Source organism: Narcine bancroftii, chromosome 14 (assembly GCF_036971445.1).
Source record: "Narcine bancroftii isolate sNarBan1 chromosome 14, sNarBan1.hap1, whole genome shotgun sequence".
Classification (NCBI taxonomy): Eukaryota; Metazoa; Chordata; class Chondrichthyes; order Torpediniformes; family Narcinidae; genus Narcine; species Narcine bancroftii.
In genome coordinates this window covers 62153864-62176085 of record NC_091482.1, presented here as the reverse complement: position 1 = coordinate 62176085, position 22222 = coordinate 62153864, and the positions used below count along the sequence as shown (strand labels likewise).

General features: G+C 48.4%; 1 protein-coding gene across 1 annotated transcript; it reads right to left on the bottom strand.

Annotated features, from left to right (window-relative positions):
- Positions 1 to 90: 90 nt before the first annotated feature.
- Positions 91 to 21099, bottom strand: LOC138749350 (WD repeat-containing protein 76-like). The gene is made up of 17 exons (XM_069910559.1): positions 20948 to 21099; positions 20584 to 20857; positions 19761 to 19979; positions 17002 to 17175; positions 16322 to 16495; positions 15756 to 15851; positions 13118 to 13182; positions 12660 to 12795; positions 11016 to 11105; positions 8368 to 8411; positions 8122 to 8275; positions 7442 to 7603; positions 6762 to 6880; positions 3843 to 3941; positions 3052 to 3204; positions 2406 to 2459; positions 91 to 591 (listed from the first exon to the last, which is right to left on the bottom strand). The coding sequence occupies exons 1-17, from the start codon at positions 21097 to 21099 to the stop codon at positions 321 to 323; spliced, it is 2436 nt and encodes an 811-aa protein (XP_069766660.1). The 3' UTR covers positions 91 to 320.
- Positions 21100 to 22222: the final 1123 nt, after the last annotated feature.

Below are 22222 nucleotides of genomic sequence, written 5' to 3'. Positions count from 1 at the left end.
CTAATATTCTGTAAGTGGGAGTGACACTAAGACGGTTCCCTATATCACGAACAGTCCTCTCAAGGTGAGACCCTGTGTGTAACCCAGTGCAACTTTCATTCCCTATTTATTTTTCTTCCAAGGTCCAAAACACAATGAATTGTTGCAATTATAGTGTGGAATTGAGTCTCTTCTTTTGTGCTCTGATTTAATCAATTGTGCAGCATATTGATGTACTTGAGATATTCTTCTCAGACTAAATAACAAACTCCAAAAGTGTTTCTTCAGTGTAACAAGATTCCTTTACAATGACAAAGGTGGTCTGCGTGGAGTTCCACCAACTATCCACTCAACGCACAGTCCATGAAGACGTGAAGCCGGCCGCTTGAGTTTCCCCCGACCAGGACGTTTGCTGTTGGGTGCATCACATTAATGGAGCACACAGAGCCCAGCCATTCAGCATCCTTGAACGTGTGCACCCGAGTTCCTGTACTGTGGAACACTTCAATCTGCCTGGGCCGAGCCATGCTACCCACAACAAAGCAATCTTCCCTTTTAGGATCCCACACAGCTTGGAATTTGGTCAGCCAACGTCCAGTAAAATTGTTATGGCTATTTAAAACAAAAATAAAGTTAATGATCCAGTTCTAAACATTTATAGATCAGACAGAGATTACTTGGTTTACTGGCCTGGTGTTCATGCTTTAGTCAACTCTCCTCTCCCTCCATCACATCCTTTCACTTCTGTGCTGTTCTCTAGCTAATTATTTGCACATGTAATCAAAAAGCAGATCAAGAAACCATCAGAAACTGAGAGAACAAGATCTGTTCACCAGCTGGCTGCACAACGAACCCATTGTCCCAGATGGGACTGCGGGTGTACCCCTTCTGCTGGGTAAGGAAACTGGGCAGGTGGATCCCAGGTTCCTGATCCCATCCCTTCGATCTGCAGCACACCGAGCTCAGTAACTCAGCTCCCTCATGACCTCCCACTTCATCCACGCAGCAGGGCAGGTGACTGGTCCTTTGTTTCTCCTGGTGAACCCTGTCCCTCTTCCCTCCTATAGTCAGTTGTCTTTCTTTCTTGAGACAACTCCAGGTTTGACGGTTACAATGCAATCATTTTCATGCAAAAAGAAACCACTTTAACAAATTAGCTTTTGGCTGTTAAACCATTGGGTACATGAGGGGGGCAAAAAAATCTGGAGGAGAATCTCAGCAAAGGATGGTTCAGATCAAGACCCTGCTGCTATGTAGATAGGCATTAAGAGAGGGGTGGTAGGGATAGGTAGAACCAGACCTGGGGGGAGGGTGGTAGATGGAGCTGGGTGAAGATGGTGACAGATGCTGGGAGGTTATAAATGGAGATACCAACGTTCTCTTGATTGTGGAATGTGCCAAATAAGGATGGTGGGAAGATGGGAATGCAGTGGGTTGAATGGGTGGGTGATAGGCACATTTGAATCAGATGGGGGGGGGGTGCAAACTGGAAGGTGCACTATTCAAAAAGGGCTGCAGGGAAAAGCCTTGGAACTATAGGGCAATGAGCCCAACATCTGGAGAGTATTCTTCGGGAGAAGATATACATACACTTGGATGGACAAAGGCTGATTGGGGATAGCATGGTTTTCCATGTGAGACAACAGTAGACATATGGATTTCAGGAAGGCATTCAATAAACTTCTCCACACTCTGGAGGGTTAGATTACATGGTGGAAGGAACTGATGAAAGGTACAGAGAATGTAGGAACCCACTTGATGGTGTGGATGATGGTTACAGGGCTGCACTGAAATATCGCTAAGTTGGCATAAGAGTCCACTCCAGAGAATTGTGAGGTGATGTTTGGGAGCAGTAATGAAGCTAGGAGACCCTGCATCAGGGCCCTCGGAGCACCAAGTGCACCTCAGGTCATCAAGGAGGTTGTGTTCGTGTTCGAGAAGATGCAGTTATGAGGAGAGAGGCAGGGTCTGTTCTTCTGAGAGGGGACTTGAATGAGACACTAAATTATGTAGGGCCAACAGCAGGAAAGTTTCCCCTTGATAAGAGATAGAACTAAAGGGCATACTGTAGGTTGAAAGGGGGAGAAGGAAAATGAGGGGGACTGTTCACCCTGAGAGAGGCGAATATCTGGGATACAGGGCCTGAGAGTGTTTGGACCTGGGTCAGTGATTGACTTTGAAGGTCTGGACAAATTGCTCAGGCAAAAAATGATCACAAGAGTGTTGACTCATTAGTTGGGCCCGAAGGCCTGTTTCCACCCTGATCCATTCGGTGACTGAGAAGGGAAATTTGGAACCTCGATAATCGAGCAGGGCTGCCGATAGAGCAGTATTTACATTTGGGACATTCAGGACAGCAGAGTTCAGACAAGAAAGAGAATCACAAAGGTGTGGATAGCTGAAGCTTCAGAATTAATTTTACTTACATTATTGATGTCACACAAGGAATCTTAGAAATTATGGCACTTGTATCAAATACTCTGCAACAAATTATTTGAAGTCAATCATGAGAATTTGGCCCTTTGCATCAACTCATAAACAATCACACTCTTTCCTTTAAGGAAAGTGGATCAGAGGGTCACCTGGCTCAGGACACACTCTCTTCTGGTGCCTCCAGGAACAGGGCTCCACTGAGAGTCTGGAGGGGTGCAGGCCAAGGAACAGATTTGCAGGTCAGCAGGGCCCTGAGCTGCCATGCTTCACCAAGCATAAAACCATCATATACATTGATGAATTGCGAAGGTCCAAGATTTTCATGGCAGTCAAATAAACCCACTAGCATTTAAATAAACAAAAAGGGAAAGAAAAAAATTGTGGCATGGTGTTGGTGTATCTGAGGAAGGGTGGAAAATAAAAATATATAGGGCAAATGGTGCTGGGTGATGTTCTCACAAAATTCCATTACTTTTTAAGCCACAACTGATCCACTTTGACAAATTGATAAAAATTAAATTTCTCAATCAGAAGATACAAACTTCAGCTTTTGCAACTTTTTTAAGATCGTCTGCTGGTTTGCCAAACTGCACAATTTAAACATTTGCTCAACTTGTACACAATTGCGAAGCTTGTTACCTGATCCTGTCATCCATGCTGGTGGTCACCAGTCTGTTACCAGTAACTGGTGAAAAGTAAGCTGAGCTTACATACTTTATAAAGGCATCCATGTGTGCCACCGCCTTCTTGGGTGATGGTTTTAGATTTCGGACATCATAAATTGTTGCACACCTAACAAAACCAAAAGAGCATGCTGGATTTTCTTACTTTTGACATACAGAGGCGTAGATACGATGTTAACTGTAAAATGAATATTGGAATGGGACTAAGCAATTCAATTCAAGCTCATCTCCTAGTATTGGTTCTATTCTCTAGTACCAAAAATGTCACATTCTCTAATTTTGCTATTTCCAAAGCACATTGGGACCCAGCACGTTTATTTAGGAAGGAGTGGTGAGGGTCAAGGGCGAAAGAGTGCACCAGATTTCCAGGACTTGTGTGAAGAAGCACATCTTAACTTTGTCCGAGCTGCCAGCTCCAAGGATCTTGTCAATATTTAGGTTATTCATGTCATATTCCCAGAATTATTTTGGAAGCATAACCGAGAAAATTATGTACAAGATTTCACATGTTTGTGCTTGGAATTTCTAAACCCACTTGGTGGCTCAATGGCAAAGATGCACATTTCCTCATACATGAGTTTCAAACTTGAAAAAGGACTTCCAGTATCTCAGAATGACAAAAAGGCTCCCTTAAAAACAAATTAAATAGAACTTTGAGTTAAAGAACTTTTTGTACTGGAGGAATGGTAGTACTATATGGAGAGAAACATCATCAACGCTCGTAACTCCTACGTTAAGGGAACTCACCTTGTTGCTGCAGTTACAAAGTAATGTCGATCCACTGGGTGAACACTGACTGTCCGCAAACGTTCCACACCCAAGTTTCTCTTCTGTTCCCCTGAAATGCTGCAGAAAGTCAAAAAAGAAATTATTCAGTACAAGAAATAAGGATGAAGGGGACCAGAGAATTATGAGAAAGGAGCTGGCTGAAGTTGATTGGATGAAGAAATGTTCTGATGGGAGCATGAGACCACCATGGCTGACAAGGGAGGTCAAAGGCAGCATAAAAGCAAAAGAGTACAATATGGCAAAAAATTAGCGGAAAGCAAGAGGATTGGGAAGCTTTTGAAAGCCAACCATAGGGAGAGAAAATATGACATTCAAAGGTAAACTAGTCAGCAACATAAAAGAGGGCATGAAAAGTTTCTTCAGGTACGCTAAGAGCAAGAGAGGCAAGGATGGACATTCGACCACTGGAAAACAAAACTGGGAAGATTGTAATATGGGACAAAGAAACGGCAGATGAAGTATTTTGCATCCTCTTCACTGTGGAAGACACCAACAATGAGCCAGAGGGTTCAAGACTGTCAAGGAGCTGTATGTAGTTGGTATTACCCAGGAGAAAGAAATAAGACTGCAAACTCTGTGGTTGAAGTCAAAACACAATGCTGGAGAAACTCAGCTGGTCCAACAGTGGACTTTATAGAGCAAAGATTCAGGCTTGAGGCCTTCATTAAGGTATAAGGAGAAAAGATGCTGGGAAAATTGAAAGGTCTGAAGGTGGATAAATCACCTGGACTAGATGAACCCCAGGGTTTTGAAAGAGGTAGCAGAAGAAATTGTGGAGGCATTGGAAAGTTGCAAATGTCACTCCATTTTTTAGGAAAGGAAGGAGGCAAAGACAGGAAATGAAAGCTAGTTAGCTTTATTTTGGTGATTGGTAAGGTGTAATGATTCATTATGGATGAGATTTCAGTGTTCTTGGAGGCATGTAGTGAAATAGGTTCAAGTCAGCATGGTTTCCTGAAGGGGAAATCTTGCCCATCTTACCTAACAAACCTGTTGGAACTCTTTGAGGAAATAACAGGACGGACAGATAAAGGAGAGTCGGTGGATGTGGTTTTCAAAAGGCCTTTGACAAGGTGTCCCACATGAAAGATACTAGCATGGATAGAAGATTGCCTGACCGACCGGTAGGAAGCAGAGTGGAGATAAAAGGCACCTTTTCTAGTTGGCTGCCAGTGACCAGTGCTGAATGATGAAATTGATAGTTGTGTGGCCAAGTTTACGGATGATACAAAGATCAATGATGAATAGGTAGTGTTGAAGAAGTAGGGTCTGCAGAAGGACTTAAATAGGCCAGAGATTGGGCAAGGAAATGGCAGATGGAGTAAAAAGTAGAAAAGTGTATGATCACGCACTTTGGTGGAAGGAATAAAGGCATAGCCTATTTTCTAAATGGGCCAAGAGTTCAGAAATCAAAGGTGCAGAGGGATTTGAGAGTCCTCATGCAAAGGTCAACTTGCATGTAGAGTCAGTGGTAAGGAAGGCAAATAGAATGTTAGCTTTCATTTAGAAAAGGATAGAATATAAAAGCAGGGATATGGTGTTGAGGGTTTATAAGGCATTGGTCAGAACATACTTGACATATTGTGAGCAGTTTTGGGCTCCATATCTAATGAAAGATGTGTTGGCATTGGAGCGGATTCAGAGGAGGTGTGAAAAAGGTTTCCATATGAGGAGAATTTCAAGGCTCTGGGATTGTACTCCTGGAGTTGGAAAAATGAGGGTGGATCTCATTGAAACCTATTCAATATTGAAAGACCTGGATCGAGTGGATGTCGAGGGGATGTTTCCTCTGGTGAGGGAGTCTAGGACCAGAGGGTACAGACTCAGAATACAAAATCACCCCTTTAGAACAAATATGAGGTGGAATTTCTTTACCCAGAGGGGGTTAAACTTGTGGAATTCGTAACCACGGACATCTCCACAGTCATTGGGGATATTTAAGGCAGAGATAGATACGTTCTTGACCAGGAAGGGAATCAAGGGTTGTACGAAGAAGGCAAGAGACACGGTTGAAAAGGATAGTAAATTAGCCATGAATGGGTGGACTCGATGGGCCAATATGCCTCATTCCTCTCCCATGTCTTATGGTTTTCAAGAACAACCATTAGCTGCAAATATCCAAATTGTTCACCTGGAATTAACCACAGTTTACCTAAACTCCCACCTGCCATGTCAAATTTGCCGGCTTCAAAGCCGCCCAGCCCATGTTCATTTTAGACCCAGTACAATTCTCTCTTAGTGACCTATTCACCATACACCATCCAGAATTTTGAGTTCAGCCAAACTGCTGATCTCTCCTCCTGTGTCATGCTCTTTGACCAATACTTGGAGACTATGTGGCTGAGTATCAGACTTTACATGATGATGTAAAAGGGGCTATATAATTGCAAATTATTGTTGTTGTAGAATGGATGGTCCCAAAAATCAAAGCACAGTTAAAAATTTCAGGGTACCATTTAATACCAATGGTTTATTCAGTCATCTCATCATCTCCCAAGTGAAAGGACTCTGAAATTACTATTTTCCACATTAACCTAAACTGCTTCCAGCGGTGTTGTTGCAGCCTTTATCATTTAACCCTATACAATGGCTGTCCAATATATGGTACCAGGACTAGATTGATTCAAAAGAAAGCACTTACTTCTCACTATCAAGACTCTGAAGGTATAACCCAAGCACAAAGAGTTGAAGACCCCACTGCCTTTTTTTTTCCACACCATAAATCACATTAGCCATGCTACACACTTTTTCTTTTTCACACATATACAGTAGGACCCCACTGCCTTGAGGGGAAAGGAGTTAGATATGATCAAACAGTAACCCTGTTTGCCCCAGGGTTTATGAGCAGTAAAGACAAAGCACATTCCTGATGCTGACCTTGGTGTTCGCCTGTCGACGACAGCCACGTCTCCATCCCAGTGACCTACAATCAAGGTGGATCCATCCTCAGCCAAGAAGTCAAAAGAACTAGTATTCCACTTTTTGGATACATACACCTGGAAAATATCAAGAGGAGGTCAATTTTATTTCCCAGAGCAAATTTGCTCAATTTGAATTTATTGCGATATTTTCTTTAGAAAAGCAGTTTTTGACACAAATCGAAGGCTTCAGCCGAATCCCATCTCAGATCTGGGGGGGAAAAAAACGATTCCCATTATTGTGTGGATATTATTCGTAGTAGGACAGCACTGTCACTGCCAGGAAAGGAGGGGTGGAGAGTCTGCAGGTAATTCTCATTATTCCATCTAAAGTAATTTCAAAAGGTATGCAACTAAATAGACAAACTAAACAAGTTCCAGCTTGGAAGTGCAATAACATATTCCAACAAGTCATTTTCTTTGTATGGCTCCCCTAAAGTAAAGTCTCAAAAATAGTTTGTATTTTCAGGATTTCTTTTGTTTAATTTCAGAATTCCTTTTCCTTTTTTTCTGTGCTAAAAGCAGTCTAGGAGTAGGAACTTAAAACCTAACTGTAGTGACAGATAATCAGTCTGCCTCTCCTTATAGAACAACTGTGGACTTTATGTGCAAGAGTTCAAAGATCTTTGGTGCATTTACCTCATCGAAGACCGAAGCTACAACATTTCCACAGCGAATGGTCCCGTCATTGCTTACTGACAGAAGCTCAGCAGAGTTAGACGGGGAGAAGTGTAAGCAGTTAACTGCACCACAGTGAGGTTTGAACAGATCAACAGCAACTGCATCATTGGTCCGAGAACTCTGGGGGGAAAAAAAGAGACAAAAGTAAAAAATCAGTCCTAGATCGTAAAGGTATTCTTAGAGCATTGATAAAACTTCTAATTGTACCACAGAACTCAGCTCTCAGTACACCTTGGAAGTGTAGCTACAGCTGTTACATAGGATGTGCTGTTACAACACAAACAGCATGACCCCAGACAACAATGTGATAATGAGTGGATAATTTTTCTCAGTGACATTGGGCAATGGATAAATACTGACCACGACACTGGAGAAAACTTGATATTCCTTTATTTCCCTCCCCCTACTCAAAACAGAGCCTTGAGATCTTTGAATATGTAGGGAAATTATCCCCACCATATTGGCTGATTTTTAATTCTTCAACCAGAGTACATGGTGACCAGCCATTTATGTGCAAAATGTGGATGAATTCAAATGGTGAACATTTCTCTTTCAAGTGCCTGTGATTGTTCAGTCCGAGAAGCTCAGTAAAAATGGCTTTCCCTCTTTAACATGAATAGCAAAACCCAAGCACTGACCAGATCCCAAACTCCAACATATCCACAAGAGCTTCCTGCAGCGACCAGGAACCTCTGCTGAGATGGGTGAATAGCCAGGGAGCAAACTCTTTTTCGTGTTACTTTAGCAACAAGGTCTTCTTGGATCACCATCCTATTTATATTGGTCTTGTAGCTGCTCAAACAAATAATGAAGGAAGCAATTTATAGAATACTTTAAAAGCATTAATAGTTATCTAAAATTGAATAATAATTAGAAGAACTTACGTTTCTAAGTCTTTGGATTGCTTTATCTTAACCTGTAAATCTCCCTGTGATATCAGAGTAGCAAAGCGATAAGTTACTCACAAGAAACTTCATTTTTGATACAGTAAAATCCCGGGTATCCATCACCAATGGAGATAGGTAGATGCCGGATAAGCAATTTTTTCCAGTTGCTTGAGATTGCATATTGTATGATTGGCAAACTAGCGTGAGGTGCACAAATTTTAAACCGTATTTTTTTTAACTATAGTATTTATTTTCCAAATTTTTTTTTGCCAGTTGCTTGAATTCCGGATAACAGGGGTTTTACTGTACTTTGGTTTATCTGATCTACGTTTACATTATAAATCAAAGAAAAAAAGGCTGTGTAAAAAGTAACACGTTTAAACCATGAATTTTGTCACAGGTTCATGATAAATTTTGTTAAAAAGATTTGGACAAGGTGGATGGGGAGAAGTCGATGCTTATTATGGGAGAATCGTCGTTGGAAAAGAGTTACTCGTTTAAAGCAAGAGGAGGCACAACTCTGCAGGTTGTAATCTTTGGAGATCTTTTAGGATGGGTTGGAAGCAGGGATTAGGGAAGGAATGAGATAAAGAGTCAGAGGTTAAAATGCTGGCAAGTCACATGGAATTATAATGATCGGCTTTTGCCTCGATTCCACACCTTATATCTTCATATTACTGTCTGGTTTTATAATCAGTTTTATGATTTTCCAAACTTAAACAGTTATCAATATTATCGATGTTAATGTTCACGATATCAATATTGATTACAATTATAAACTCTATACAAGATTTTCTGTACAGTTCAAGCTTTTTCTGTCCCTTCCCTCCCCCCCCCACCCCTTACACCCTCCACATTTAACCCTTAACCAATCACAGGACATTCACAACAAAGGTATGAAACATTTATCGGGGGTTTATGGGTTTGTCATGGCTAGATACTTTTTTTCCCCCCAAGTATTTACCAAATACCAGATACAGCCAGTAAAATTTGGAAAGGCAATTCACTTGAAATTCTCCCAGCTGAGTGTATAATTTCATGCTCACAACAGGTTCTCGACTACAGTGAAGAAACTAAGCAAGGGTTGAATGATCAATTGTGCTGAACAGTACTGTCCTGTCCACAAAAGTACCCTGCGTTTCCACACTCCTCTCTCTGATAGCCCATTCTCACTCTAACTGCAGATTTCAGTGTTGCTCCAACAGGGAACAACTTCTCGTCTTACCTCTTAAGGAATTAATATTGAATGTAACTATTTGTTTTTCACTTTTATTTCCCTCTAAAGATCTGGTTGTATCTTTATCTTCAATAGCCTGCATTTAAATTATTACCTTGACAACTTTCGTTTGCATCCTTTTCTCCCTTTTCCAGTTTTAATGAAGTGTCCTCAATCTGAAATACTTCCCACCACCTCACCGATATTTTTAATTTTATTTCAGATTTCCAGCATCTGCTGTAATTGCTGGAAATAATTATAAAAATTAAGCTTGTACTGACTGGAGACTAAATGTGTAAAAAGTAACACGTTTAAACCATGAATTTTGTCACAGGTTCATGATAAATTCTGTTAAAAAGATTTGGACAAGGTGGATGGGGAGAAGTCGATGCTTATTATGGGAGAATCGTTGTTGGAAAAGAGTTACTTGTTTAAAGCAAGAGGCACAACTCTGCAGGTTGTAATCTTTGGAGATCTTCCACAAAGGGTGGCAGAATCCGAACACTGGAATATTTTAAATCTAGGAGTAGGTTGTTACTTAATAAGCAAGGGGGTGAAGGTGAACACAGGTAGATAAATGGGAATCCAGAATTGAGGTCATATCAAAATGTGATTGTACAAAACTACAGAGCAGTTTTGTGGAGCCAAGTGGCCCACTCTTGCTCCCAATCAGTGTTTGAATGTTATCTCTGTGCTTCGTAACTGTTAAAGTCAGCTTTTGCTGTAAAAAAAGACAGGAGAAAACATGACCAATTAAGCGTACATGTACAATAGCTTCTTTATTTAACCATTTGGAACAATAGCAGGAGTGAGGGGATTCATGCACTGTATAAACTCAAAGTATCAGAGTGTTCACTGCACACTTTTGGGCAGAGTTCTTCATTAGGCCCTTACAAGTTTCACACGAGTCTCACATACCTTCATTTTGTATTTACCTTGTGATGTCTAGAATTATCTGGGAAGGTTGGAGTGTCCCTATCCTAAGACATATTGACGTTCTTGTGGATAAGCTACTTTCTCAGATGTTAAGAAGCAATAATGTTCCTACCCACTTGCAAGTCGCTATTGTATCCTTACCTAATCCATTAGCCCTTTATTAAGGAAATGCGTAAAACCTATTCTTTCACACAGACACAGTTTGGATTCCCTAGCACAAATGCAAGGAAATTTCCACAACGTATACATAACTTCAAGACTGAAGACATTCTTGAAAAATACTGCAGACAGCAGACTTGTGTATGGAAATTTCAAAGTTGCAGGAAATGTTTCTCAGAGCTCATTCCCCACTAAATCTGCATCATCTCCAATCACACAAATGTTTAAAACGGAAATAAACCAAATTAGTTAGCTAGTAATGTCATCAAGTTAGTTGCCCGCCTTCTCCCCCCCTTCCCGAGCAAACTTCCCAGTACAAATACAAATCGAATACCTGACTAATCTCCAGCCACTTGGTCATTAGATCCTCAGTTACTTCCTCGTTTACTTCATTGCTTGCAACCATTTTAAGAGGTCCAGAGAACTGAAGTAGGGAAAAGCAACATTTAACACGAGCAGGTTATTTTTCCTTCCTACGACTACTTGAATCTCTTTAATTCAACTTGTTACAAAATAAACTGTTACATTACTCAAAATTTAGCTTCAATTCTGCTCCCATATATTGAACAGCAATAATAAAACTCAAAGGAGTGAGTCAAGGCTGTGGTCTATATACAGTTGGCGTAGTGGTTAGGGCAACGCCTTTAGAGCGCCAGCGACTGGGACCCGACCCGAGTTTGAATCCCGCGCTGTCTGTGAGAAGTTTGTACATTCTCCCCGTGTCTGCGTGGGCTCCTGTTTCCTCCCACCTTTCAAAAATGTTAGGTTAATGGGGTATAAATTGGGTGGCAAGGACTCGAGGGCTGAATTGGCCTGTTACATGTTCTAAAGTTTTTTAAAAAATTAAAATGTAAATATCGGTAATTACAAAGTGTAGTATGGATTGGCCATACTAGTAGAACTGTCATCTAGGCTTGGCTGAGAATATTGAATAGACTCCTGAGGACTAAAAACAAGGCCAGTTGTGCCACAGATAAAACTGCTTTTAACCCCAGAGCCATTCTTACTTCGAGATGGTGTCACCAGATGACTCTGTCTGAACAATCACCTATAATAAAATTACTCTACGTAACTAACTGGACTGCATATCTAAATTTGCTGATGACATTAAGTGGAAAGTAAACATGCAGAGGTTGTGAGAACTGCTTCTCCCAGAGACTAGGGAATCTATGGAATTCTTGCCCAAGGAAGCAGTGCAAGCCGCTGTCTCGTTAAATATATTTTTAAGACTCAGGTTTTTGAACTGCAGAGAAATTAAGGGTTATGGGGAGAGGTGGGCAAGTTAGCAGAATGAACAGCCAGATCAAACAGTGGATCAGGCTTGACGGGCCAGATAGCCGACTCTTGTACCTATTTTCTTTCAAATTACCCGGCTGAATCAGACTTTCACTAGTGTGGATAAAATTGGAAAATAATGAGCAGGCCCTCAAGTACCACAAGGATAAGGAGTGCCAAAGCAACCAACCCTGGAAAAATCCAGGTGGTCGCAGGGAGAACATATGAACACCTCAGAGAGTACCTGAGGTCAGGATTGAACTCAGGTTGCTGGAGGTGTGAGACAGCTGTGCTACCTGCAGAGCCCCTCTTGTAGTGTAATGTAGTAAGCCCCCGGGTTAATGCACTAGTAGGACTGTAATCGGGGTGGACGTGGAGAAGATATTTTCAGTTGTGAGAGAGTCTAGAACCAACCAGAGGGCACGGAATATAAGGACGTCGCTTTAGAACAGAGATGACGAGAAATTTCTTCAGCAGGGGGGGCGGTGAATCTGTTGAATTCGTTACTACAGGCAGCTACGAAGGCTAAGTCACTGGACATATTTAAAGTGTAAGTTGATGGGTTGTTGGTTAGTAAAAGCGTCAGAGGTTATGGGGAGAAGCCAGGAGAATGGGTTTGAGAAGAAAAATACATCAGCCATAGTTTGAAGTGAAGATTTGAATCAAATCCCAGACTGAGGCAGAAGGAGACTGTGACACTGACCCGTTCCTCTCTCTCTTCCATCGTCACTGACGTTTCTACCTGTACTTTGGGGTCTACGGTTTCTGAAGGTTTCAGATTCAGCAACCGCTTTGAACGGCGAACCGTGGGTTGTTCTCCAGAGCTTTTAGGTATCCGCCTGAAAGTCAGGAATACAACGTTATGCAGCAACTATGATACAATAAATTAAAATGAAACTGAAGTTCAATCGCTGACATTTTCTACTGATGCCCTCTGGCTGCATTCCTTCTTCTCAGTTTCACTAACTGCTTTGCACAGCTTTGTTACATAACAAAATGAACTGGTGTTCGTGGAGTGTAATTACTGATGTTTAGAAGTGAAGGCAGAACAAGTCATTGTGGCCTGGTCACAGGCAATTACCGCACAGCAAATCATTAAACGTTGAAAAGCACCGCATATTCAACCTTTCCACATCCTCTCTGGTCGCTGCAGGTTCATACCTCTTGGATGCATGGAGTTGCCTCCTTGGTTCTTTTCTAACATGTCCCCAAAGAACTTTAGCAGTCTGCAAACAACAGCAAATTTCATAGGTTACAGGTTACAAACGATGGAACCTTTGCTCTGATCAGACTTCAGAGACAGGATCAGGGATTGTTCAAAACAACTTTCCACACTTTGAATTAAAGACCTTTGTACTAGCAGACTGGAACAGACTCTAGGCAAGTGGGGCTGAGGAAGCGCCTCAGGAGTACAACTCTGTCCGCGATGCATTTGTGGAACTGCAGGGTATTGAAGCTACACTTTGCAGAAATGCACAAAGTTGTCAAATGCGCCGATTCCTCGTGTTGCGCGCCACTAAATTGTACAGCAGGGACCACCACATAGCTCATCCATACTTGTCCTGACTCTGGCTATCTGCCTTGTCATAATTTTACATATCACTGTCATTTCACCACTCAGCCTCCTGACAATAAATTCTGATCAATTTCTCCTGGCAAGTCAATCCCTCCAATCCAGGAAACATTCTTGCAAATTTTTTCTTCACTCACAAAAATAATCACAACTTTCCTGCTCTACTCTCTCTACACCCATGACTGTGTGACTAGGCACACTTCGAATGCCATTGACAAATTTGCCTATGACACCACAGTTGTCGGCAGAATCAGACAGCCACGCGGAAGCGTACAGAGTATAGATAGATCAGCTGATTGTGTGGTGTCACAACAACCCCCTTGCCCTGACAGATTATGGACTTCAGGAAGGGAGAATCCACGACTGCATCACCAGATCCAGCTCCAACAGTGTCATCAAGTTTGCAGATGACACGACAGTCGTTGGACCCATCATCTACAAAAAGGAATCGCACTACAGAGGCCTGGAAAATCTTGTGAAATGGTGCGAGAGTAACAGCCAGAGCCTCAACATGGACAAGACGAAGGAGATGATCGTGGACTTCAGGAAGACCAGGAACGACCATCCTACACTACACATCAACAACTCTACGGTAGAGAGAGTGGAGAGCACCAAATTCCTTGGAATTCACTTAACTAGTGACCTATTGTGGATATTCAACATCTCCTCATGTCAAGGAGGTGCAACAACGTTTCCTGAGAACACTGAAGCAGCCACCATTACGTCAACCTTCTATAGGAGCATCCTGGCTGACTGCATCACAGTGAGGTACACTGGACCAGAGTGGCAGAGGGGATCACTGGAGTTTCCCTCCCTCCACCCCCCCCCCACCCCCAGCATCGACATGATCTTCTGGGATTGTGTCTGAAGGGGCACGCTAAACCATTGAAGGCTTCTTCCACCCTGCATACAGCAGTTTGCAGCTGCTCCCGTCGGGTAAGAGATGCAGGAGGATCAGAGCCAGCACCGCCAGGCTGAGGAATAACTTCTTCCCACAGGCAGTGAGAACGCTGAACGACCAAAGGAACTGCTCACACTGACCATCTGAGACTCTCATTTGTACAAAACAATATTTATTTTTATGGATAAAATACCCATCCTACACATGTATTATTTGTATGTATGAGTATTATGTCTGGTTGAATCTCTGCATGTTTTGCACCAAGGATCGGAGAACATTATTTCATTGGGTTGTACGTGCACAATCAGATGCTAATAAACTTGGCTTGAATACTTCACCTGACAAAGAGAAGCGCGTCATACATCTTTTACCTGTGTCGCCACTTTCACGGAACTATGTATTCTTACCCTTTGGCCTCTCTGTTCTTTAACACTCCTCAGAGCCCTATAATTAACTATGCACGATATGCCCTGGTTTAACTTTCCAAAATTCACTACTTTGCACTTGAATTAAATCCCATTTTCGTTTGCCACTTTCCCAAAATTGCAAGAAGTCTTTCTTCCCACAACATCCCCAGGGTACCCCTGGTTAAGATCTTCATGCACTTCAAGACCTCCAACCCTTTAACCTTTGTAATGTTGATATGCTCCAGGACATCACTGTTCCCTCCCCTGAAATGCTTGTTTCCATGTCCTTTGCACATTTTGTATATGGTTGCTCCAGTTCAATTTCTGGTTAACGTTACCCCTGAGGATATTAATAGAGGGGGATTCAATGACAGCACCCATTGCTGCACTCATGCTCTTCGTGGCGTGGGACTCAAACAGCCTCTGACAACCAAGTCCAACTCCTGACCTTCATGTATGGCATAATTCTTCTGCCTGGTGGAGCTGTTCTCACTGACAGGAGAAGGGGCAAAGGCGGGCCATTGGCACCTTGAAACCAGCTGCTCCGGGCAGATGGGGCTTGTTAACCACGGATGGTAACTCATCTAGGAAAGGGAAAACTGATTTCAAACCTCCGCTGCCTTGCGGCTACACCTGCTCACGGGAAAGGCTTTGGGAGTAAATCCAGAGGAAAAATCCAGAGTCTGAGACCTGAAGGTGGCTGACTGCTGTACCCAGCACCGGGTTGGAAACTCTTGCAATGTTGCTGGCGCTAAATTGTATTGACCTTCATCGTTCCTTTAGACCTGTCATTAACATGGAGAGAGGGGCCCTACTGAATGGGCAAAAGATGGGCAATGGGATCAACCCTGCCCTGGCTTGCGCCCTGGAGAGGCCACTCCATAGTGACTACCAGAATTCAACTTCGTCGATGCTTACCTCCAACATGTTCAATGATGCAAAGAACTGAGCATTCTCCTGAATGTTTTTCATTCTCTTCTTTTCATACACTGACAACTCTTCTGAACCATGAAACTGATAAAAAAAAGTGCATCAGATACATCAGTGAACAATTTCTGTGACCCTTTTAATCTGCTTTCACTATTCACCCAAATGTTGAAGTGAGTAGACATCTGAACCCCTCCAATCATGGAATTAAACTGCTTTATCAGCAAGTCAATGAAGCCAGGCACGTGGTATCCATAGACTTGACTCCGCGTGCTTTGGCAACCCCTTATCCTGCAAACACCCCCCATTCACCTCCCTCCGCATCCCCATCTCCTCCAACTCCCACTTCTCTCCCAATACCTCCCCCCATCCCCTCCCCTTCATCCCACAACCCATCCCCCTCAAATCCCCTCCCCTTACAACCCACCCCCCCACATTCCCTTCTACTCCAACTTCTCGCCCCTCATTCCCTTCTTTTCCAGTCCCTTCCCATCATCCCTTTCTCCTCCAAACCTCCCTCTCATCCCCTTCCTCCCTCAAGTCGAAAGATCCCTCACCGAGAGAGGAAGGTCATCCCCGCTGCTGTAGCTGCCGGAGTCGCTATCTGTGGCAAAGTTTGCAGGTGCAGGCTGTTGCCTTGGCGCCTTCGCCAGCGGCTGACTGTGTGGCTGCTGTGTTTGGCCCACACGCCAGGCAGAGCGCCTGGCACTGGTCTTGGCCACTGCCATTGCCTGGAGGGGAGCAGCAAGGGTCAATGAAACAGTTCCTCCTGCTCCCTCACCGCAGGCTTGGACAAGCGGGGACTGAAAGACAGCCAAGCCCTCCACCACCCCAAACCCTCCCATCCTTGTCCACTTCAACCCCCACTCCCTGCCATTGTCAACCCCCCCCACAACCCTCCTTCCTCATCCCATTCCCTCACTCCCTCCCTATCCACACCATCTCCAACCCCTTCCCACACATCCCTTCTCCTCTACCACGTCTCCTCGTCCTCCTCCACCACCATGCCCCCTTGTCCTCCTCCTCCGTCACCATCGCCCCCCTTGTTCTCCTCCTCCATCACCATTGCCCCTCGTCCCCCTCCTCCACCAAGCCCCCTCGTCTCCCTCCTCCTCTACCACCATGGCCCCTCGACCCCTCCCCTCTCACTCCCACTCTCCCCACACCCCACTTCCTCCACCCCCATCCCTTCTACCCCCACTCCCTATTTCCCTGTTTCAGGCTAAAAACCCCTCACCGTGAGAGGAAGGTCATCCCCGCTGCTGTAGCCGCCGGAGTCATTGTCTGTGGCTGACCTGCCAGGTTCCGGTTGCTGCCTCGGCATCTTCACTAGGTGGGGATTGTGGGGCTGTTGTGTGCGACACGCCTGCCGGGCAGAGCACCTGGCACCGGTCTCGGCCTTCGCCATCACCTGGAGGTGAGGAGCTAAGGTCAACGAGACAGTTTTTCCCTCCCTCTCACGCGGGACTGAGGACAGCCAGGGACTGAGGACAGCCAGGGACTGAGGACAGCCAGGGACTGAGGACAGCCAGGGCCCGCAAACACCCCTCCCCTTCATCCTTGTCTCCGTCATCCCACCACTCCCTCCACTGCTCCCCCATCCCCTTCCTCCTCCACCGCTCCCCCATCCCCTTCCTCCTCCACCGCTCCCCCATCCCCTTCCTCCTCCACCGCTCCCCCATCCCCTTCCTCCTCCACCGCTCCCCCATCCCCTTCCTCCTCCTCCTCCTCCCTCATCCCCTTCCTCCTCCCCATCCCCTTCCTCCTCCCCATCCCCCTTCCTCCTCCCCATCCCCCTTCCTCCTCCCCATCCCCCTTCCTCCTCCCCATCCCCCTTCCTCCTCCCCATCCCCCTTCCTCCTCCCCATCTCCCTTCCTCCTCCCCATCACCCTTCCTCCTCCCCATCACCCTTCCTCCTCCCCCATCCCCTTCCTCCTCCCCCATCCCCTTCCTCCTCCCCCATCCCCTTCCTCCTCCCCCATCCCCTTCCTCCTCCCCCATCCCCTTCCTCCTCCACCGCTCCCCCATCCCCTTCCTCCTCCACCGCTCCCCCATCCCCTTCCTCCTCCACCGCTCCCCCATCCCCTTCCTCCTCCACCGCTCCCCCATCCCCTTCCTCCTCCTCCTCCTCCCTCATCCCCTTCCTCCTCCCCATCCCCTTCCTCCTCCCCATCCCCTTCCTCCTCCCCATCCCCTTCCTCCTCCCCATCCCCCTTCCTCCTCCCCATCCCCCTTCCTCCTCCCCATCCCCCTTCCTCCTCCCCATCCCCCTTCCTCCTCCCCATCCCCTTCCTCCTCCCCATCACCCTTCCTCCTCCCCCATCCCCTTCCTCCTCCCCCATCCCCTTCCTCCTCCCCCATCCCCTTCCTCCTCCACCGCTCCCCCATCCCCTTCCTCCTCCACCGCTCCCCCATCCCCTTCCTCCTCCACCGCTCCCCCATCCCCTTCCTCCTCCACCGCTCCCCCATCCCCTTCCTCCTCCTCCTCCTCCCTCATCCCCTTCCTCCTCCCCATCCCCTTCCTCCTCCCCATCCCCCTTCCTCCTCCCCATCCCCCTTCCTCCTCCCCATCCCCCTTCCTCCTCCCCATCCCCCTTCCTCCTCCCCATCCCCCTTCCTCCTCCCCATCCCCCTTCCTCCTCCCCATCCCCCTTCCTCCTCCCCATCCCCCTTCCTCCTCCCCATCCCCCTTCCTCCTCCCCATCCCCCTTCCTCCTCCCCATCACCCTTCCTCCTCCCCATCCCCTTCCTCCTCCCCATCACCCTTCCTCCTCCCCCATCCCCTTCCTCCTCCCCCATCCCCTTCCTCCTCCCCCATCCCCTTCCTCCTCCCCCATCCCCTTCCTCCTCCTCCTCCTCCCTCATCCCCTTCCTCCTCCCCATCCCCTTCCTCCTCCCCATCCCCCTTCCTCCTCCCCCATCCCCCTTCCTCCTCCCCATCCCCTTCCTCCTCCCCATCCCCTTCCTCCTCCCCATCCCCTTCCTCCTCCCCATCCCCTTCCTCCTCCCCATCCCCCTTCCTCCTCCCCATCCCCCTTCCTCCTCCCCATCCCCCTTCCTCCTCCCCATCACCCTTCCTCCTCCCCATCCCCTTCCTCCTCCCCATCACCCTTCCTCCTCCCCCATCCCCTTCCTCCTCCCCCATCCCCTTCCTCCTCCCCCATCCCCTTCCTCCTCCACCGCTCCCCCATCCCCTTCCTCCTCCACCGCTCCCCCATACCCTTCCTCCTCCACCGCTCCCCCATCCCCTTCCTCCTCCACCGCTCCCCCATCCCCTTCCTCCTCCTCCTCCTCCCTCATCCCCTTCCTCCTCCCCATCCCCTTCCTCCTCCCCATCCCCTTCCTCCTCCCCATCCCCTTCCTCCTCCCCATCCCCTTCCTCCTCCCCATCCCCTTCCTCCTCCCCATCCCCTTCCTCCTCCCCATCCCCCTTCCTCCTCCCCATCCCCCTTCCTCCTCCCCATCCCCCTTCCTCCTCCCCATCCCCCTTCCTCCTCCCCATCCCCCTTCCTCCTCCCCATCCCCCTTCCTCCTCCCCATCCCCCTTCCTCCTCCCCCATCCCCTTCCTCCTCCCCCATCCCCTTCCTCCTCCACCGCTCCCCCATCCCCTTCCTCCTCCACCGCTCCCCCATCCCCTTCCTCCTCCACCGCTTCCCCATCCCCTTCCTCCTCCACCGCTCCCCCATCCCCTTCCTCCTCCACCGCTCCCCCATCCCCTTCCTCCTCCTCCTCCTCCCTCATCCCCTTCCTCCTCCCTCATCCCCTTCCTCCTCCCCATCCCCTTCCTCCTCCCCATCCCCTTCCTCCTCCCCATCCCCCTTCCTCCTCCCCATCCCCCTTCCTCCTCCCCATCCCCCTTCCTCCTCCCCATCCCCCTTCCTCCTCATCCCATCCCCTTCCTCCTTCGCCCCCCCACCCTGCCTCGCCTCCCACTCCCCCCAACCATCCCCTCCACATCGCCTTCATGCCCATCTCTGGCCGGACGACCCCTCACCGCGAGGGGAAGGTCATCCCCGCTGCTGTAGCCGCCGGAGACGTTTTCTGCGGCCGAGCTGCCAAGTTCCGGTCGCCGCCTGGGCCTCTTTTCTGGGCCGGGATCGTGGGGCTGCCGTGTGCGGCCCGGCCGCCGGGCAGAGCGCCTGGAACCGGTCTCAGTCGCCGCCATCGCCAGCAGGGTTAGCGCGGCAATTCCTCCCGCTCCTTCACCTCGGGACTGGACAAGCGGGGACTAAGTGACGGCTAGACCCGCCTCCCCCCGCCCCTCTCCCACCCTCCCTCCCGCCTCCCCCCGCCTCCCCCCGCCCCTCTCCCACCCTCCCTCCCGCCTCCCCCCGCCCCTCTCCCACCCTCCCTCCCGCCTCCCCCCGCCTCCCCCCGCCCCTCTCCCACCCTCCCTCCCGCCTCCCCCCGCCCCTCTCCCACCCTCCCTCCCGCCTCCCCCCGCCTCCCCCCGCCCCTCTCCCACCCTCCCTCCCGCCTCCCCCCGCCCCTCTCCCACCCTCCCTCCCGCCTCCCTCCGCCCCTCTCCCACCCTCCCTCCCGCCTCCCCCCGCCCTCCCTCCCGCCTCCCCCCCGCCTCCCCCCGCCCCTCTCCCCCCCTCCCTCCCCCCCCTCTCCCCCCCTCCCTCCCCCCGCCCCTCCCCCCCTCCCTCCCCCCCCTCTCCCCCCCTCCCTCCCCCCGCCCCTCCCCCCCTCCCTCCCCCCGCCCCTCCCCCCCTCCCCCCCCCTCCCCCCCCCCTTCCCCCCCCCCCTCCCCCCCTCCCCCCCCTCCCCCCCCTCCCCCCCTCCCCCCCCTCCCCCCCTCCTTCTTCATTCACCTCCGCTGCACTTTTTCCCGCGCCCGCCAGCGCTGGGTTTCGCCAGTCGCTTAATAGAGCTTGTTCACAGCCGCCATCTTTAAACTCGCGCAGCAGGACGGGATAGCCGGAAGTACCTTCGCTCAAACGCTCCCTTTTGTTGTTGCTTTTAGCCGCGGGGATTCTACTTACTAAACTTATTTTTAGGTTAAAAAAAAGAACGTACCTCCGCGAGGTCCAACCGCCGGCTCCGTCCGATCTGGACAGGCTTGAAACAGCCTGTTGAAGAAGCTGACTGGAGGTGGGCAGAATACCCCAACGTAAAGCCGCCTAAAATACCCGAATGCGGCTGTTGGGAGGCCACCTGAAAGCGGAGAACCCTGACCCGCCTCGGGTAGGTGTATTCTCCGCTTCCGAATGCTCCCCCTCGGCGCCTAAGAGTGGCGGGACTCCGGCTCCAGTTGACAGGAGCCGGCCTTTGCTCCGCAGCGTCTCTCTCCGCTGTGGATCTTTCAGGGGCCAGAACAGCGCTGCCATCTGAATGTCGCTTCGCACACCTGCAGCCGGCTCTGGAGCCTCATTTTCCCAGCTATTCCACCTGAAAGCGGCTCGAGAGACCACCAGCCCCTTCCCCCATTTATGGAGAAGCAGAGGAAGAGACCCACGGGATGGTGACCACGGTGTTGGTCCAGTGAGGGGCTTAGTGGCTGATGGAACACACAAGTGGCAGGATGTTGGCGACTCCAGGAATCCAAAAGGATAGGCCTGCCATGGTCAAAGGATTCACACCAGGCTGCAGACAGGCTGAAGGGGTTACAGGTATAGGAACAGGATGTGAGAGGGCTGAAGGATTCCTAATCGCATGTGAGGTTCGGATCTGGAACTTGGGTCGCCGATAGTTTGGACTGGAGTCTGAGTGGCTGTGGAGGTGAATCCATGGACACTAACTCTTGGGGGATTCCTTTTTGTTTCTCTTTCTGTGACTGTAAGAGGCTCCTGGCAATTTTTTGCTGATAGCAATTAAGCGCAATTTTGTATATTACACCGTTTTATTACATGACAATACACAAAACTCAAAACGGTCAACCAGTTAACCTATCTCGGCTGCACCATTTCATCGGATGCAAGGATCGACAACAGACTCGCCAAGGCAAATAGTGCCTTTGGAAGACTACACAAAAGAGTCTGGAAAAACAACCAACTGAAAAACCTCACAAAGATTAGCATATACAGAGCCGTTGTCATACCCACACTCCTGTTCGGCTCCGAATCATGGGTCCTCTACCGGCATCACCTACGGCTCCTAGAACGCTTCCACCAGCGTTGTCTCCGCTCCATCCTCAACATTCATTGGAGCGACTTCATCTCCAACATCAAAGTACTCGAGATGGCAGAGGCCGACAGCGTCGAATCCACGCTGCTGAAGATCAAACTGCGCTGGGTAGGTCACGCCTCCAGAATGGAGGACCATCGCCTTCCCAAGATCGTGTTATATGGCGAGCTCTCCACTGGCCACCGAGACAGAGGTGCACCAAAGAAGAGGTACAAGGACTGCCTAAAGAAATCTCTTGGTGCCTGCCACATTGACCACTGCCAGTGGGCCGATCTCGCCTCAAACCGTGCATCTTGGCGCCTCACAGTTCGGCGGCCAGCAACCTCC

Bases quoted from the DNA above. Each gene is read 5' to 3' on its own strand.
- LOC138749350 (XM_069910559.1), bottom strand. From the start codon at position 21,099: ATGGCAGCGCTGTTCTGGCCCCTGAAAGATCCACAGCGGAGAGAGACG. The intron at 11,106-12,659 runs GTCAGTGTCACA...TCCCTACTTCAG, and splicing joins TGGAAGAGAGAGAGGAACGG to TTCTCTGGACCTCTTAAAAT. The intron at 3,942-6,761 runs GTCAGCATCAGG...GACTTTCTGCAG, and splicing joins GTCGACAGGCGAACACCAAG to CATTTCAGGGGAACAGAAGA.